Raw genomic sequence first — 19,311 nt, 5'->3', positions numbered from 1 at the left:
ATTCGTTTTTCTTATTTCCTCTCTGATTCATTTATTTCTACCATTCTATCTTCTATTTCACTAATCCTATCTTCTGCCTCCATTATTCTGCTATTTGTTGCCTCCAGAGTGTTTCTGATCTCATTTATTGCGTTATTCATTATATATTGACTCTTTTTTATTTCTTCTAGATCCTTGTTAAACCTTTCTTGCATCTTCTCAATCCTTGTCTCTAGGCTATTTATCTGTGATTCCATTTTGATTTCAAAATTCTGGATCATTTTCACTATCAATATTCGGAATTCTTTCTCAGGTAGATTCCCTACTTCTTCCTCTTTTGTTTGGTTTGGTGGGCAACTCTCCTGTTCCTTTACCTGCTGAGTATTCCTCTGTCTCTTCATCTTGATTATATTGCTGCATTTGGGGTGGCCTTTTTATATTCTGGTAATTTGTGGAGTTCTCTTTATTATGGAGCTTCCCCACTGTGGGTGAGGTTGTATCAGTGGCTTGTCTAGGTTTCCTGGTTAGGGAGGCTTGAGCTGGAGTTCTGGTGGGTGGAGCTGGGTTTCTTCTCTCTGGAGTGCAGTGGAGTGACCAGTAATGGGTTATGAGACGTCAAAGGTTTTGGAGTAACTTTGAGCTGCCTGTATATTGAAGCTCAGGGGTGTGTTCCTGTGTTGCTGGAGAATTTGTGTGGTATGTCTTGTTCTGGAACTTGTTGGTCCTTGGGTGGAGCTTGGTTTCAGTGTAGGTATGGAGGCATTTGATGAGCTCCTATTGCTTAATGTTCCCTGAATTCAGGAGTTCTCTGATGTTTTCAGACTTTGGACTTAAGCCTCCTGCTTCTGGTTTTCAGTTTATTTTTACAGTAGCCTCTAGACTTCTCCATCTTTACAGCACCGATGATAAAACATCTAGGTTAAAGATGAAAAGTTTCTCCACATTGAGGGACACTCAGAGAGGTTCACTGTTTTTGAAGACAATGGTCTACTTTTCTGGTTGCCTGATGTCCTCTGCCAGCCTACAGAAGTTGTTTTGTGGAGTTTGCTCAGTGTTGAAATGTTCTTTTGAGGAATTTGTGAGGGAGAAAGTGGTCTTCCCATCAGTGTGGGTAGGGCGGATCAGTGTCTACCAGTTCTGATTCTCACTACCTCGTTAAGTCTCACTTCTGCTCCATTTCCCACTGACACTAGGGGTGGGGAAAAGTAGAGTGCTGACTAATCCAGTTCCGACTGCCTTGTTTAATGTCATTTGGAGGTAGAAACTCAGCTCACTGTTCAACTTTGCTGACACTGTTTTGGTGAGGGAGTCGGACCATCTATTTCTACCATGTGGGCAATGGAAGTTCAACTCTCTACTTACCCCTATTGAAACCATGAGGTGCAAGTTTTCCACTGATGGTTGGCTGAATAGAAGGAGGTTTGCCAAAATGGTTATTTTCTTAGGTCATCGTTTCCTCTGCCCTTCGGCTTGGCAAAACAAGTTTTGCTGATGCCTATTTTGTGTGTATCACTTGTTCTTTCTGGGTTCGAGGCCTTTGTACCATCCTGTCATATATAGGAAACAATTGGGAAACAACAGAGAACTCATTACTATGCTGCTTTTAACTCCCAGGGTCACAAGGCAGTCCATCTATCTTTCTGTCTTTTAAAATCTTCCTGTGCTTATTTTGTGTGTTTTTCCAGAATTCTTAGTTGTAAGAAGGAGGACCTGGAAATACAAGTCAGTCCACTCCATCTTGGCCAGAACTAGATAGCTTCATATTAATTTTGATATGCTACATTTTAGCCTATAAACTTTTAAAAATTATGGCTATTAACTGTATATGTGTATACCTCAGGTTGTGACACTTTGAACCGTTGTAGTAGAAGATTCATATTTATTTTGGGCTATTTTGCTCTGTGTCTTTGGACATAGGCCCTCATTTTTTTATGTGTATGGTAAAATACTGAACTAGATCGTCGAGTGTTCAATTAACATTCTATAATCTTATGATCATTAAAATAGTTTTATTTTTCCTTTTTTGCTAAGTTAGTGTACTTTTGGTACTAAAGGGAAAAGTACTTGGACTTTGGAGCTAGGCTTATGTTTGGATTCTGAAAGATGGAGAGGCAGTTTTTACATATCCATTAGACCATTGACATCAGAACCAGTTTGCCTGGACTTACATCTTGGCTTTACCTTTTGTCTCAGTTTCCACATTGGTAATATCGGAATGGTAGTACTGATCTTAGGGAAAGATTAAAAGAGTTATATCTAAGGCACTTATAACAGTGGTAGCACATAGTATACATTCAGTTCAGTTCAGTCGCTCAATCATGTCCGACTCTTTGTGACCTCATGGACTGCAGCACGCCAGGCTTCCCTGTCCATCACCAACTCCTAGAGCTTACTCAGACTCATATCCATTGAGTCAGTGATGGCATCCAACCATCTCATCCTCTGTTGTCCCCTTCTCCTCCCACCTGCAATCTTTCCCAGCATCAAGGTCTTTTCCAATGAGTCAGTTCTTCGCATCAGATGGCCAGAGTTTTGGAGTTTCAGCTTCAGTATCAGTCCTTCCAATGAATAGTCAGGACTGATTTCCTTTATGATGAACTGGTTGGATCTCCTTGCAGTCCAAGGGATTCTCAAGAGTCTTCTCCAACACCACAGTTCAAATGCATCAGTTCTTCAGTGCTCAGCTTTCTTTATAGTCCAACTCTCACATCCATACATGACTACTGGAAAAACCATAGCTTTGACTAGACGGTTCTTTATTGGCAAAGTAATGTCTCTGCTTTTTAATATGCTATCTAGGTTGGTCATAGCTTTTCTTCCAAGGAGCAAGTGCTTTTTAATTTCATGGCTGCAGTCACCATCTGCAGTGATTTTTTTTTAGCCCAAGAAAATAAAGTCTCTCACTGTTTCCATTGTTTCCCTGTCTATTTGCCATGAAGTAATGGGACCAGATGCCATGATCTTAGTTTTCTGAATGTTGAGTTTTAAATGAACTTTTTCACTCTCCTCTTTCACTTTCATCAAGAGGGTCTTTAGTTATTCACTTTCTGCCACGGAAAACTAACCAAACTGATCACATGGACAACAGCCTTGTCTAACTCAGTGAAACTATGAATCATGCCGTGTAGGGCTACCCAAGATAGACAGGTCATGGTTGAGAGTTCTGATAAAACGTGGTCTACTGGAGAAGTGAATGGCAAACCACTTTAGTATTCTTGCCTTGAGAACCCCATGAACAGCATGAAAAGGCAAAAAGATAGGACAATGAAAGATGAACTCCCCAGGTCGGTAGGTACCCAATATGCTATGGGAGATCAGTGGAGAAATAACTCCAGAAAGAGTGAAGAGATGGAGCCAAAGCAAAAACAGTACCCAGTTGTGGATGTGACTGGTGATGTAAGTTAAGTCCAATGCCATAAAGAGCAATATTGCATAGGAACCTGGACTGTTAGGTCCATGAATCAAGGCGAATTGGAAGTGGTCAAACAGGAGATGGCAAGAGTGAACATCGACATTTTAGGAATCAGTGAACTAAAATGGACTGGAATGGGTGAATTTAACTCAGATGACAATTATATCTACTACTGTGGGCAAGAATCCCTTAGAAAAAATGGAGTAGCCATCATAGTCAACAAAAGAGTCTGAAATGCAGTACTTGGATGCAGTCTCAAAATCAGCAGAATGATCTCTCTTTGTTTCTAAGGCAAACCATTCAGTATCACAGTAATCCAAGTCTATGCCCTAACCAGTAATGGTATGCATTATATAAATGTTGCTTTCTGACTGTGGGGCCTTAGGTCAGTCTTAATCTCAGTTTTATCATTTGTAAGATAAGGATAATTATACCTACCCTGTGAGGTCATAGGAATTAGATAACACACACGCACATGTGAATACACTTTGAATAGTAATCAGTGTCATGTTTATAGCTTAGTTATAGTCAATGGGAATTAGATTGTAAAATATTTTTATTTTATAGGTTTTTGAAAATTTATATCTTCTAAATAATTCTTGATTTATTTTCTTCCCTCAACCACATAGAACGGAAAGATGCTGAAGGATGGGAAACTGTTCAGAGAGGAAGGCCTGTTCGTTCACGATCAACAGCAGTGATGCCAAAAGCTTCATTACCAACAGAAGCATTAAGATCAAAGGATGACAGTGATAAAGAAAATGTACATCTTTTGCCTGACGAAAGCATACAGAAAAGTGAATTTGTTGGAGATGAACCTTCTAATACTATAGAATCTCGGCCCAAGGACCCAGCACACTCATGTGATCATCCTCTTGCAGAAAGAACCCAGGTAGTACATTCTGAAAGTCCTTTTACTGTTTTTATATGGGATATATGTATATATATGTATGTATATATATATATATATATATATATATATATGTAGGAATGTCTTAATTTTTCTATTTCATTGTGAAAAATTTCAGATCTATAGAAAAGTTACAAGAATAGAATAATGGACCCTCTGGTACCCTTTTCCTAGATTCACAGATTTAACATTTTGCCACAGTTTCTTTTCTCTCTTTATTTACGTGTTACATTTGAAAGTAATGTATAAACATCACAGCCATTCACTTTTAAATTCTACAGCATGTATCTCCAAAGAACAGAAAACTCTTTTCCATAACCACACTATAATAATAAAATTCAGGGAATTTGACGTTTATATAATATTGTTATCTAAACTTGTAGTCTGATTTTCAAAAATTCCAGTTGTCCCAGTAGTTTCTTCACAGAAATTTTTTCCCTGATTCACGGTGCAGTTTAGAATCATACATTGTATTTGACTTTGTTTCTTTAATATCTTTGACTAGCATCAGTTACTCACCCTGTCTTTATTTTCCATGACGTTCGTTTTTTTGAAGAATACATTGCAGATTTTTTTGGTACAATATTCTTCAGTTTCTTTATTCATTATTCACTTTAGCTTATGCATTTTAGGCAAAAATAAAGCGATTGTCAACCTCACATCTAAAGACATGTCATACCAATTTGCCCATGTTTGTTGACTTTGATTACTTGGTTAAAGTGATGTCCTGCTTCATTTGAGGTGTTATTTAAAGTGATGAAAGTAAAAATCATTTTTCACTTGCTCTACTTTTGTTTTCTACAGCCCAAGTATAGAGTGATTTGCTAATATTTAAAACAATTCCTTAAGATTAATATCCCCAGTCCTTTTTCTTTTAGTCAAACTTTTTTTGAAGTTTATTTTACTTGTTTGGTTAAGCAATGCATTTTTGAAAGATATTTGTTTACAGAAAGATTTATGTTCATTTAGTATAGTTTTCTGCAAAATCATTAGTGAAGTATAAGAGATTGTTTGATATGGGTACAGAGACTAAGAAAAAAAATTGTAAAGTAACTGTAATATTTCTCAGTCCAGAATAGTAGCTTTTTAAAATTTTCTTCTTTTTACCTGTAGAATATTTATTTTTAGACTCCCATGTTTTTTTTCTTAATGATAATAATAGCTCTTAATCCTACATTATTCTTAATGTTTTATAACTATTTAATGTGTATATGTTTTATGCCCACATGAGATTGAAAACTCCTTGTGGGTAGAATCTTATGAAAGTGTGAAAGTGAAAGTCACTTAGTCGTGTCCGACTCTTTGCAACGCAATGGACTGTAGCCTGCCAGGCTCCTCTGCCTATGGGATTCTCCAGGCAAGAATACTGGAGTGGGTAATCATTCCCTTCTCCAAGTTATCTTCCCAACCATGGGATCAAACCCTGGTCTCATGCATTGCAGGTGGATTCTTTACCATCTGAGCCACCAGGGAAGCCCATATTGCCTTTTAATTTCCCATAATATGGAGCAGAGTCATAGGCACATAGTAAGTTTATCAGTACATAGTTGTTGGGTAAAACTTTAAGAAACTTTTAAATGTAGGTAAGTTTGATGAAGAAATCACTTTTTACATCACTTAACCAACATTTAGCATTTTTGCTAACATACATTTTAACTATAAGATTTAACATAAAAATGTGCTAATTTTGTGTAAAGAATAAGCTTACATGATTTTGAGATTTTAGACATAGTCTATACATAGAGCTTATGAGTAATTATTGCTGAATTATTTCAGTATAAAAGTTCACTGCTTATGGTGTCCAAGCTAATATTAATAGCTGTGTTTTCTCCACTCTCATTCTGAAAATGGAATTAGCATATTCATATATTTTGACCATTACTTTATAATTTAGCTTTGATTCTGTTATTTATGTTGATACTGGTTTTTTAATAAACAGGATTGACTATATTGTAAAGATCAGTAATGCTAATATAAATATTACCAAAAAGATTATAAACCATGATGACTGATGTATAGATAATGTTGATAGCAATATAAACATTGTGATGCTATTTGAATAATGCGTATGCTAAAATGAACACTTTGGGACACTTTAAAGTTTTAACCAATAGTAGAATTTTTAAAGTAGTTTATAAGACTTGGCCAAGTTTAATATTTACATAAATACTATATCAAACTGGGGTTTTTATGGCCACTGCAGTGTTTATCTGATGTTTATTTAAGTAGTGGTGTGAGTGAGTTTTAAATTCACAACTTTAGATTTTCGTTCTCCTTGGAGTTCATTACTCTGAGTACTGGAAAGCATAGTGCCATTATTTCTGTACTCTGTTAGAAAGTGAAAATAAAGTCCTGTTTCTTTCACTAAACTCTAAAATTTTTAAAAGATGTAACGTATTTTTCCTAAGCAAAAGTTGTATTTGTTCTAGATGTTTTTTGTATTTCTGTTGCTTTTGTGTTAAATATTCTTAAAGGGGAATGGAGAGGCTATTGAAGTCTAAAGAATATGAATTGCTTAAGGAGATTGCTTGCTGACATATGCTCTACTTTTTATGGTGTACTTTTCTTTTAGATCTAAGATTTGGTATTATGTACCATGTGAGTCTTCATGAAAGATGCTTTGAGGTTGTGTGTGTTAATGTTATCTAAAGAGAGTGAGTTCCATGTTTTGAGTAAAATGCCTTTAAAGTACATATTTGATGAGAAGTGCTTTCATTTGATATTAGTTTTCATAAAAACTATGTAAATACCTTTAGTTATTTGAACATAAAGCATAATATTTATTATACTTGTGACTAGATTTCTTTTGTGAAGCATATAGTATAGCCATCAGGAATCAGTCTAATAAAATAAAATGCAATTGCAGCATATATTGCTTAATTTCTTAAAACACTTGAGTATCCTTAAACATAGTACATATGTAAATAAAATTTGTGGCTGCTTAACGTTTCTTTTCTAACACTTGAAATGTACCAAAATAATGAGTGATTGGTCTGTTAGCCAGCCAACTGCTGCTTCACAGTTGGTGGATTAAGCAGAATCAGCTTTTCTAGAGTAAAATAGTTGGTGAGTATTTTTTATTACCTCTGATTCATTCTACAATATGTTTTGTTAGTTCACAGTGAGTACACTGGATGATGTCAAGAACTCTGGGAATAGTTTCTTACCAGACAATTCTGTGCAAACTTCTGAAATACCTGCTGTTCACATTGATACAGAGTGTGTTTCAGTTATTCAGCAAGCTGACACACCTTCTTTGCAAGCAAGTGAAGACAAATTTTCAGGAGAAAAAGCAAGAATAGAAAGTGAAATGGATCCTTCAGATATTTCAAATGTGAGTGCTGCTAACTTGGTAAGAACAACTTCTCAGAATTCTGAGTAGATATATTAAAGAGGCAAAAATTCCAATAATGAAAAATTGTATTGTGCATTTCTCTATACTTTACAGAGCACTTTTAAACTTAGCATTTTATATGTTATTTTATGTTAACATGTTATTCTTATAGCAAACTTTGGATGTAGTTAAGATTCTTCTTATTTTGTAGAGGATGGAAATGAGACTGTGAGAGTCAAGTAACTTGCTCAGAATCATTTAGTTTTTGTATGATTTGGTCAAATGTTCTTTAGCATTAAGAAACTATAACATTAATATCTTCTATGTAGCATCTACCACTCTGTTGGAAAATGGTGCTTAATGAACTTAGTTTTAAAATTCTCTTAACAGAGTACTTTAGATAGTTATCATTTGGAATTGGTCTTTAAGATGAAATTTGTCGTCCCTATTGCTGAATCTTTAAAAATGCATTGACTTGAAATTATTTATAGGATTATGTTTTTGGATGAATAGTTAATTCTGCTCATGTCTTTCTCTTTTCCACTTAAGTAGTAAGATAACTTGACCTGAGGATAGTTCAGAATAGGTCATGCTGGCATTTTTTAAAAGTAATTTTCAAAAGGAGTAGCTCCATATAAAAAGCTGTTGAGAAAAGTCATTCCAATTTTCATTTTTAAATGGCCACCGTATACTATAATTTCCTTTTAAACTGAGTGCTTTATGATGCTAAAAGATGATGTGAGCAGATGGTGTGCGTGTGCGTGCTCAGTAGTTTCAGTTGTGCCTGACTCTTGTGGCCCCATGGTCGCCAACCAGGCTCCTCTGCCTGTGAGATTTTCTTGGCAAGACTACTGGAGTTGGTTGCCATGCTCTCCTCCAAGGGATCTTCCTGACCCAGGGATCAAATCTGTGTCTCCTGTATTGAGGTGGATTCTTTACCACTGAGCCACCAGGATTAGGCCAAATCATATATCCTAGAGTAAGATTAGATATTGATGAAACTTGATATGAGTTGTTTAAGGAAAAATAAGAGTTATAGCAATAAGAAAAACAAATTAATATTTGTTTTTAACTTACATCTTTTAGTGTGAATTTTTTGAAAGTTAAATGTAATTACTGTCATATAAGTGAGTTTAATGTATGGGGTAGAAATTGGTTATATTTATACTTTCTTTTCATAGATATCATTAAATTTCATAGATATCATATTAAATTATTTATTTTGTGAATTGATTCTGTGAGAATCAAATTTCAAAAGAGAAAAAGCATCCTATACTTTAAGCATAAAATAATTAAAAAAAATTCTCTCATCATTTTTATTTTGATCACATAGGTAAAATTAGCTTGTGGTGAAATATTGAAAACCCTTGGTTATTTTGAGTGTGACATTACATACTTGAAAGAAAATAAGTTCTGCTTTACATATGAATATTAATGTATTCTTAGAAGTTTTAGAGGCGTTTTAACTAAACTGAGGTTTTGAAAAAATTTTATATTTTTAATTTGTCTTGGCAGTGATACTTCTGTGGGTTGCTCTAGATAAGCACCTTATTGTTGAGATTCTAAGTGAAGGATTATATAGAAATGTGGTTGTATTGAGAAAACTGTTTCCTTTTTCCCCTTCATATAATATTGTCTCATAGATGGATAGAGTAAAAAAAACCCTGCAGTTCTCATATTTAACAGAAAGCTAAGCAGAAAATGACTGTGAGAACCTTTCTGTTTAAGGTCCACTTTTGCCAGCATTGTAAAAATGTGCTGATATAAATCCTAGCTACCCTGGATTAGTTTTTTTAGATTTACTAAAATTCCAAATTTTAATGAAAATTTAGAAATTTCGGAATGATGATGTATATGGATATTTGTTCGAATTCCACAGTGTGGAAAATAGTAGAAGTTGTATGTGGAAAATTAAATCATTTCATCCATAAGCTGTGTTCAGTTCAGTTGCTCAGTCGTGTCTGACTCTTTGCGACCCCATGAATTGCAGCACGCCAGGCCTCCCTGTCCTATGTTAAAATATTTTCAGGTCTTAAGAGACAAAGTAGAAATGTTCTCTGGAGGAGATAAGATTAGGAAGGAAATAAGCTCACGTGAGAACATACTTTCTACAAAGTTAAATCTATTCAACTTTAATAGCTTTCTAATCTTTGTTATTTGCGATGTTGATGTTGCTCCTTAAGAAGTTATTTTCTGTAATATTCAAGAGTTTATAGAGAAAAAGCTTATGATGCAAAGAAATGATTTCTCATCTAAACTCCCTCATCCCATTCTCTTCCCCAGGGACAATCTTGTGTGTTTTGAGGGGGTAGAGTATCAACAGGGTAGATGAAGTTGGGAGGGGTTGCTTTAAAGAAGCTACCAATGTTTAGGCTTCAGACCAATTCAGTAATAAGCTGAAGCTCAAGCACTTGCATTTTTAATGCCTTTATTGAGGTATTATTGATTTTCAGTAAACTTCACCTATCTAAAGTATATATATTGATATATTTTGACATGTGTTTATACCTATGAAATCATCACTACAATCAAGATAATGAAAGTATCGATTGCCTCCGAAAGCTTTACATTCTCTTCTGTCATCCTTCTTTCCGCTCTTCCCTGTTTCCCCTTCCCAGGTTGTCACTATTCTGCTGCCACTACATCCTAATCAGCATTTTCAGAATTCTCTGTGTATGGAATAATACAATTAATGTAAATTATGTAATGTTCAGCTTCTTTCATGTAGCATAATTATTTTGAGATTCATTGACATCACTGTGTATGTTAATAGTTCCTTCTTTTCCTATTGTCTTTCGGAGTACTCTGTCATATGCGTGTAGCTCAATATGTTCATCCATCCAGTTGTTGACAGATGTTTGTTTCCAGTTTCTCTGTTATGAGTAAAGGCACCATGAACACTTGTCTTTGTTTTGAACATATGTTTTCATTTCTCTTGAGAAAATATCTAGGTCAGTTTTGTTGATAATGTTCAGGTCTCCTTTGCCAATTTTTTGTACCTATTCTATCAGTTGAGAGAGAGGTATTGAAATCTCTGCATGTATCTGTGGGACTACCTTTTTAAAACCAACTTTATTGACATATAACTTGCATAATATATAGTTTATCCATTTAAAGTGTACAGTTCAGTGTATTTTAATATATTCACAGAGTTGTGCAAGCATGACCATGATTAGTTGTAAAACACTTCATCACTTCAGAAGAAACCCAGTGTCCGTGAGCAGGCCTCCCTTTCTCCCCACCCTCCCAGCCGCATACAACCACTCATCTGTCTTTTCTCTCATATACAGTACGTGGTCTTTGTGAATGGTTCCTTTCACTAAGCATGTTATTTTCAAGGTTCACCTGTGTTTTAGCCTGTACCAGTATTTCACTACTTTTTATGGCCAAATAATATTCCATTGTTTGAAAAATGTGAAACGTACCATATTTAATCCATTCATTAGTTTATGAACATTAGGTTTTCTCCACTTCTTGGCATTTGTGAATAATGCTGCTTTAGGTATTTGTGTACAAGTGTTTGTGTGAATGTATGGTTTCATTTCTTCTGGGTGTACATCTAGGATTGGAATTTTTGGGTCATATGATAACTTTCATATGGGCTTCCCTGGTGGCTCAGATGGTAAAGAATCTGCCTGCAACGCAGGAGAACTGGGTTTGATACATGGGAAGATCCCCCTGGAGAAGGGAGTGGCTAACCACTCCAGTGTTCTTGCCTGGACAATTCCATGGACAGAGGAGCCTGGTGGGCTACAGTCCATGGGGTTGCAAAGAGTTGGACACAGCTGAGCAACTAACACATGGTAACTTAATTTTTAACCTTTGTGTGAAACTATCAGAAAGTTTTCTAAAGTGGCTGTACCATTTTACATTCCCATTAGGTTTATTTTGTCTTGCAATTCTGTCAGTTTTTGCTTCCTTTGTTTTGAAGGTATGTTCTTAAATTCACAAACCTTTAGGATTGTTTAAGTCTCTTGCTTTTAAGAAATTTCTGAGTCACAGAGCTGGACCCCAAGTTTTATAGTTCTTTATCAATGCTATTTTTATGTATGTATCATTATGAAATGACCTGCTTTATCCCTTGTCATATTTTTTGTTCTGAAACCTACCGTGTCTGATACTAATAATTCAGCTTTCTTTTGATTAGTGTTAGAATAGTAGCTCTTTTATTTGTAATCTGTTTATACTCTCATATTTAAATTAGGTTTCTTATGTGCAGCATGTGGTTTGGGGTCTTGCTTTTATCCAGATTTGAGTCTGCTAGTTGAGGTGTTTAGACTATTTCTGTTTAATGTGACTATGTATATGGTTCTTTTAAATCTACCATCTTGTTATTTTTCTCTTTGACTCACCTATTCTTTATCCCGCTTTTCCTATTTTTCTCCCCGCTTTTTAATTAATTATATTTTAAAATTTGTCTCCTTTGTTGCTTAGTAGTCATAAATCTTTGTGATTTCAGTGTTTGCCTTAGCATTTCTAGTATACATATTTAGTTTATTATAGGGATTTATCAATTAATTCTGGTACATATTATTTGTATTATATACTTCTAATGCAAAATTTTAAATTAGGTATATATGTTCAAAAAGTATTAATAACACCATTACAACATAATTTTTTTATGTTCCTTTTTAAGAATAGTGTTTTTCTTTTGCTTGTAAGATACTTGGTCTGTAACTGTTTTGAATTTTGGTGCTCAAATGAAATTCACACTTCATCTCTAATAACAATACCTCTTATTTATATAACTTCACAGTTTGTCATACCCAGTGGTCTGGTAAGAAAGTAAGTCATGGATTATTGTATCATTTTATGGAATTCAGAATAGTCTCTTGCTTTTAAGAAATTTCTGAGTCACAGAGCTGGACCCCAAGTTTTATAGTTCTTTATCAATGCTATTTTTATGTATGTGTTGAGTATATGATTATAACATGAAGAGAGAAATAATTACTTGACTTTCCAGTCCACTGATGATTGTTCTTCTTGTTTGTTTTTAACTTTTATAGTCTATGGCAGAAGTTCTTGCTAAAAAAGAAGAGCTAGCAGATCGTCTAGAAAAGGCCAATGAAGAAGCCATTGCCAGTGCTATTGCCGAAGAGGAACAGTTAACTAGAGAAATTGAAGCCGAAGAAAACAACGATATCAACCTTGAAACTGACAACGACAGTGATTTTTCTGTGAGATTTTAGCGTTTTTATTCTCTGGGTGATTGAGACATACAGTAAACAATAGAAAGTCTTTTTTAAAGCACTTTACCAAGTGTTTTTTATATATGATGCAATTGACAAGCTGGAAGTTGGTTTCTCATTTTACAAATGAAGAAATTGAATCTCAGAGTAAGTAAAACATAACATTTCTCAGATTATAAGTGTAAAGATTGAAGAAGAATCTAAGATATCTTTTTCTATTCTACTGATAAAAAGCAAATGATACATTGCTTTGCTGTCACTAAGCACTCATGATATATATGTTGAAGAGAGGGATTTCTTAAAGAATGAAAGTAACTGTAAATCTTTCAAATATTTTTCTATTAAATTTTAATGCCCAATAAGTACTTTTGAGCTTTTCTGATGTATACTCTGAATATTTCAGAGTTTTATGTAGTAATAGTTTAAGGCCAATACTTTTCTTTTAAAATTACTTCATTCATTTCTGCTGTTAATGTTGGTGTTGGACTGTTTGCTAAATGAAATGTATGAGCAATAGATAGGAAATTTTCATATATAGTTCATTTTATAGTTTATAATTGGTTCAACTATTTTTCAATTTTTCTTATTACCTTTTAGGCCAGCATGGGCAGTGGCAGCGTATCTTTCTGTGGTATGAACTGGAATGATGTCCTTGCAGATTATGAAGGTAATTTATGTGTGCATGTTTGTGTGTGTGTGTGTGTGTGTGTGTGTGTGTGTGTGTGTGTGTGTGTTGTATGTATAGGTAGAACAGTACAAAATAGATTATGTTAATACATGTGGTTTTCGTGTAAAATGAATAATTTATTAGAGTAGGATGCCTTTTAAAAGTCGGTTCTCAAAAGTTGCTTTCATAGAATTACGTGGTTAAACAGTAACAGTGGTTTTCTTTTTTCTCAAAATAGCTCGTGAATCTTGGCGCCAAAACACATCCTGGGGGGATATTGTAGAGGAAGAACCTGCTAGGCCTCCAGGACATGGAATTCACATGCATGAAAAACTTTCCTCACCGTCTCGTAAAAGGTCTGGCCTTTGAAAATTAATTTGAAATGTTTCACAGGAAGGGAGCTGCTGCTGCTGCTGCTGCTAAGTCGCTTCAGTCGTGTCCGACTCTGTGTGACCCCATAGACGGCAGCCCACCAGGCTCTCCTGTCCCTGGGATTCTCCAGGCAAGAACGCTGGAGTGGGTTGTCACTTCCTTCTCCAGGAAGGGAGCTAGCCATTCTTAATTATTAAATGGAGTCGTTACATACTGATACTATTTTAAGGTACAGTATTCAGAACAGTTGCAGATCTTTTGAAAAGTGACAATGTTTTCCTGAAATGTTAGGCCAAATTAGTTTTGTGTATTGTTTATATTTATTTTAAGAACTTTGAAGACAAGAAGATATTTTTGGCTTTATCATGTAAACATTTGTGTCTCTTGTCCATTTGTTTGTATTAATAGAACAATTGCAGAATCTAAGAAGAAACATGAAGAAAAACAAATGAAAGCACAGCAGCTAAGGGAAAAGTTACGTGAACAGAAAACATTAAAGCTTCAGAAATTGTTAGAAAGGGTGAGTTTTTAATTTTTAGAGAACCATGATTGCCTTAAATTGCTGGGCTTATTTTCATATTGACTTTTTTCTGGTTTCAGAGAAGCTAAAAGAACAGTAAAAATAAATTCACTAGAAATTAAAAGCATTTCTAGCTACTGAAAATTACCTGTACCTTTCTTAAAAAAGAAATAAGAATTTGTCATTCCTAAAAAAGCTAGTAAATTGATGTTTTGCAGTTTGCATGGATTATTAAAGCTGCACTTTTTCTTTTGCCATTTTCATTGGGGGTTTCCTTAGTCAGTTTTGTGCAAAGTGTTCGATGAATCGGTACGACAGTTTTGAACCTGAGATGGTGAAATTTGAATAAGCAGGGCACTAAGTAAATTCATGGGGCTTCCCTTGTGTCTCAGACAGCAAAGAATCTGCCTGCAGTGTTGGAGAATTTAGAGCAGTATAACTTTTGGTCAGTGTGATGTAGTGGAAAGAACATGGACTCTAGAGATAGCCAGTCTGGTGAAATCTTGATTTTAACCACATGATAGCATGTGGTGGGTGCCCTTGGCAAATAACTCAACAGTATTGCCTTTTAATTTCTTTATCCATAAAATGGCATTTATAACTGTTAACCAGCTGTGTTGATGAATGTAGCAAGTATGTAAAACTGTAGCATGGTACTTGAGTGACTGTTGTTCCATATATATATGGTCATTCTTATTGTTAATTATACATGTTAGATGTGAGTACTGTGTTAGTTTTGTGTGCTCTATAACAAAGGACCTCAAGACTCAGCAGTTTAAAACAACACACATTTATTTGCTCATAATTTCTTGGGCATGGAAACTGGAAGTGGCTTATGTTGTGATTTTTTGTTTGTTCAGAGTCTCTCATGAGGTTGCAGTCAGTGTGTTGGCTCGGGCAGCAGTCATTTGGAGCTGAAAGATCCCTCTTTTGATCCCACTTTTTGTTGGCAGGCCTGGAGTCCTCTTTAGTGGTTGGCTGTGGACCTCCATTTCTTGCCATGTGGGTCTTTCCATAGGCCAGTGTTCTCATGACATGGCTGCTACCATTGCCACAGAATAATCTGAGACAGAAAAAGAGAGAATGAGTGTGAGCTGCCAAAATGGAAGCTGCATTGTCTTTTTATAATAACCTGGTCTTAGAGGTGATGTACTATCACTTTTGCTGAATTATATTGCTCCTTGGAAGGAAAGTTATGACAAACCTTGACAGTGTATTAAAAAGCAGAAATATCACTTTGCTGACAGAGGTCCATCTAGTCAAAGCTACGATTTTTTCCAGTGGTTGTATATGGATGTGAGATTTGGACCATAAAGAAGGCTGAGCACCAAGAATTGATGCTTTGGAATTGTGGTGCTGGAAAAGACTGTTGAGAGTCCCTTGGACAGCAAGGAGATCCAACCAGTCCATCCTAAAGAAAGTCAGTCCTGAATATTCATTGGAAGGACTGATGCTGAAGCTGAAGCTCCAGTACTTTGGCCACCTGATGCAAAGAGCCAACTTACTGGAAAAGATCCTGATGTTGGGAAAGATTGAAAGCAAAAGAAGAGGGCAGCAGAGGATGAGATGGTTAGATAGTGTCACCAACTTAGTAGGCATGAATTTGAGCAAACTCTGGGAGATAGTGGAGGATAGAGGAGCCTGGCATGCTACAGTGCACGGGGTTGCAAAGAGTCTAACACGATTTAGTGACTGAATAGCAACAGATTGGTCGCAGTCCTGATAGAATGTGGGAGGGAAATATGCAAAGATCTGAATACCAGGTGACTGGGATCATTTGGAGCCATCCTGGGGTCTGTGTACTACAATTACTTGATGCAGCACAACAGAAGCCGTGTGCCCCCTATAGTATGTTAGTCACTCAGTCATGCCCGAATCTTGCGACCCCATGGACTGTAGCCCGCTAGGCTTCTCTGTCCATGAGATTCTCCAGGCAAGAATACTGGAGTGGGTTGCCATTTCCTTCTCCAGGGGATCTTCCCAACCCAGGAATGGAACCTGGATCTCCTGCATTGCAGGCAGATTCTTTATCTGACTGAGCTATGAGGGAAGCCCTCCCCTGTAAACTCTTTTGTTTACCTTTTGGTCCTAGAAAGGAGGACTAATATGCATAGGTTAAAAGTATTTTCATTCCTTTTGTGTGTTTTAAAATTGGGAGAGATAATTAGATCAAATAGTTTGATTGTAAAAATGAGGTGACATAAGATTCTTCTTAATGCAGTAGAAAAGTTGATGGGAAAGGAAGAAAATCTGTAATTTTTCTGTTTATCTGAATTTCAAGAATTTAATTATTTTTATTTTAATCATTTAGTTTGGATAAATCAAGTATGAAAAACAGTCTCCTTGTAATGGGGTTCTATAAGAGTTAATATATTTTTTCATTTTAAGCTTCAGAAAAGTGTTCTAACACAATTATACTTTCCCTTCTTATTGTGTTTTTAATACAAACAAAATTATATAGTTTATTTTCTCACTATATAATATAATCTCCAGATAATTCATGCAAACAGAATAATAAATCCTTGAAATTGTGCAAGACATTAGAAGTTCTTAATTTTCCCATCAATGTCAGTATTACTTCAATTAATTCAAATGATAAATCTCACCTTCCATTTGTACAGTGGTTATTGTTTCATTACTGTTCTGACATATATGGTCTCATGATCACAACAGTACTTCTGTGAGGCACACAGAGTTGAACAGATCCTGAACCCCGTTTTATAGATGTGGAAACTGAATCTAGGAGAGACTAAGGGCTGTCTCCAGTGTCACAGGACCAATTATTTGCAGAGATGGGGCCTTAAGGACCTGTTTTTAGCTCCTATTTCAGTGCTCTTTCTGCATCATACTTTTTAAGGTGGTTAAACCCATTATTATGTAGCTAAAATTCAACTTAAATGTTAGTTTTCTTCCCATTCGTGTTAAGTCAGCATTGATTTTCTTTTTTCTTTTTGGTGCTGGCTCTAAAATGTTGAAGCACAGGACAAGTCTTTTACTTCTATTTGATATTGTTTTAAAGGAATTAAATGCAGCTATCATAATTATCTTTATTCTTCTATAAGCAAAACTCTGTGTTCCTTCAGGGAATGTTCTTATGCAGATAATTGTGACTTTTCAAACTTCTCACCATTTTTCAATTTCTAGGGTACTCATTTGTCTTGAATTTGAGTTATAGAGACAACGTTTATAAGGATAAAAAATACTATTTTTAAGTGTGCTCATAGTGCAGTATAATAATAACAGCAAATATTTCTCTTGAGCAATGTCTAATGTACTATTCTAAAAGTTTTACATATATTGACTGACTCAGTCTTTAAAACCTATGAGTTAGATACTACTACTATTCTGTTTATAGATGAAGAAAGTGAGATGTAGGCTAAAAAAGTTGCCCAGTTTACATATCTAGCAAGTGACTGGTAGATTATGAACTGTCAGGCTTTATAGTCTGTGTTCTTAATAATTAGTCATGATCTTTAGATCTTTCTTGGTTCTTCACTTTGTAATTCCTAAGCTGTTTACCTGTTTGCACTTCTTGTCAAATGACTGTGTATGCTGAAATTAATGATGTGATAATTCATTGCATGTAGGAGAAAGAAGTCCGGAAGTGGAAAGAAGGGTTATTAGACCAACGACGTAGGATGATGGAAGAGAAATTACTTCATGCTGAATTCAAACGAGAGGTGCAATTACAAGCAATTGTTAAGAAAGCACAAGAAGAAGAAGCTAAGGTATGTCTTAGGTGTTTTGAACATTGAATTAGTTACTCAGGTACTTTTAATTGTTATATGAGAAGTTAATATTTATCAAGTGTTTATTCGGTACCAGAAAAACAGCATTTTTATAGGCTCATTTGAAATTTATTCTGTACAATATTTTATTCTTAAAATAATCCTATGAGATATATATTATTTTTATAGCTTTATTGAAGTATAATTTGCAGATAATAAATAACACATATGTGAAGTATCAGTTTGATGAGTTTTGACATATGTATTCCTGAAATGATCAGTACAATGAAAATAATAAACAATTCCATCACCCTCAAAAGTTTCTTCATATCTTTGTGTTCATTCCTTCATCCAGCTCTTTTACCGTGCAATTGCTGATCTGCTTTTTGTTACTATGGATGTTAGCATTTTCCAGAATTTTATATGAATGGAATCATAGAGTAGGTACTCTTTCCTCTGGCATCTTTCACTCAGCATAGTTAGTGTGAATTTTATCCATGTTGTTGTGTATATAATTTCTGTTGTGTTGCTGAGAAGTATATCATTGTGTAGAAATACCACAGTTTGTTACTCCAGTCACTTGTTGATGGCCATTTGTTTTCATTACAGTTTTTGGCTATTATAGATATAGCTGCTGTATAAATTCATGTACAAGCCTTTGTGCAGATGTGTGCTTTTATTTTCTCTGGTGAATACCCAAGAGTGGATTGGTGGAACCCTATGAGACGTTTAACTCTTAAAGAAACAGTTTATATACTTTTACCAGTAGTACATACATGAGTGTTCTAGTTAGCCACATTCTCACCAATACTTGACATGGTTACACATTGTAATTATAACCATTTCATATTAGTCTGTATATAGAGTTCTCATGTGGTTTTAATTTGCTTTTTGAACTTTTTTTATGTGTTTTTTTTTTTCTGTCTGAAGCTCTTATTTGGTACAGTGTTTATTGAGATATCTGTTGATTTTTGAAAGTTAGATTGTTTTATTGTTATTCAAACAGGTATCTTTTTTAGCTTTTTTAAGGTATAATTAACAAATGAAATAGATACTTACATGATGATTTGATATACGTATACATTGTGAGAGGATTCCCCTGATTGAGTTAATTAACATATTTATCACCTCACATATTTATCTTGTGTGTGTGTGAACATTTAAGTTTTCCCGTATCATATTTTAATTATTCAATACAGT

At 35.0% G+C, this 19,311-nt stretch overlaps 1 protein-coding gene across 13 annotated transcripts in view; it reads left to right on the top strand.

The window, feature by feature from the left end:
- SCAPER (S-phase cyclin A associated protein in the ER) overlaps positions 1-19,311 on the top strand; it is a 396,299-nt gene that overhangs the window by 92,473 nt on the left and 284,515 nt on the right. For 7 of the 13 annotated variants that reach the window (XM_060401720.1, XM_060401719.1, XM_042235193.1 and 4 more), the window contains exons 9-15: positions 4,021-4,283; positions 7,417-7,635; positions 12,642-12,812; positions 13,422-13,491; positions 13,730-13,847; positions 14,272-14,383; positions 17,971-18,111. In XM_060401720.1, the coding sequence (XP_060257703.1) occupies positions 4,021-4,283; positions 7,417-7,635; positions 12,642-12,812; positions 13,422-13,491; positions 13,730-13,847; positions 14,272-14,383; positions 17,971-18,111 (1,094 nt within the window). Of the gene's footprint in view, positions 1-4,020; positions 4,284-7,416; positions 7,654-12,641; positions 12,813-13,421; positions 13,492-13,729; positions 13,848-14,271; positions 14,384-17,970; positions 18,112-19,311 lie in introns of all 13 variants that reach the window. The other 6 variants (XM_042235194.1, XM_060401718.1, XM_012098651.4 and 3 more) reach the window with 1 other exon arrangement.

The sequence above is a fragment of the Ovis aries genome, chromosome 18 (genome assembly GCF_016772045.2).
Source record: "Ovis aries strain OAR_USU_Benz2616 breed Rambouillet chromosome 18, ARS-UI_Ramb_v3.0, whole genome shotgun sequence".
NCBI classification, from domain to species: Eukaryota; Metazoa; Chordata; class Mammalia; order Artiodactyla; family Bovidae; genus Ovis; species Ovis aries.
The sequence above is the reverse complement of the archived record's forward strand: the minus strand, read 5'-3'. Positions and strand labels throughout refer to the sequence as shown.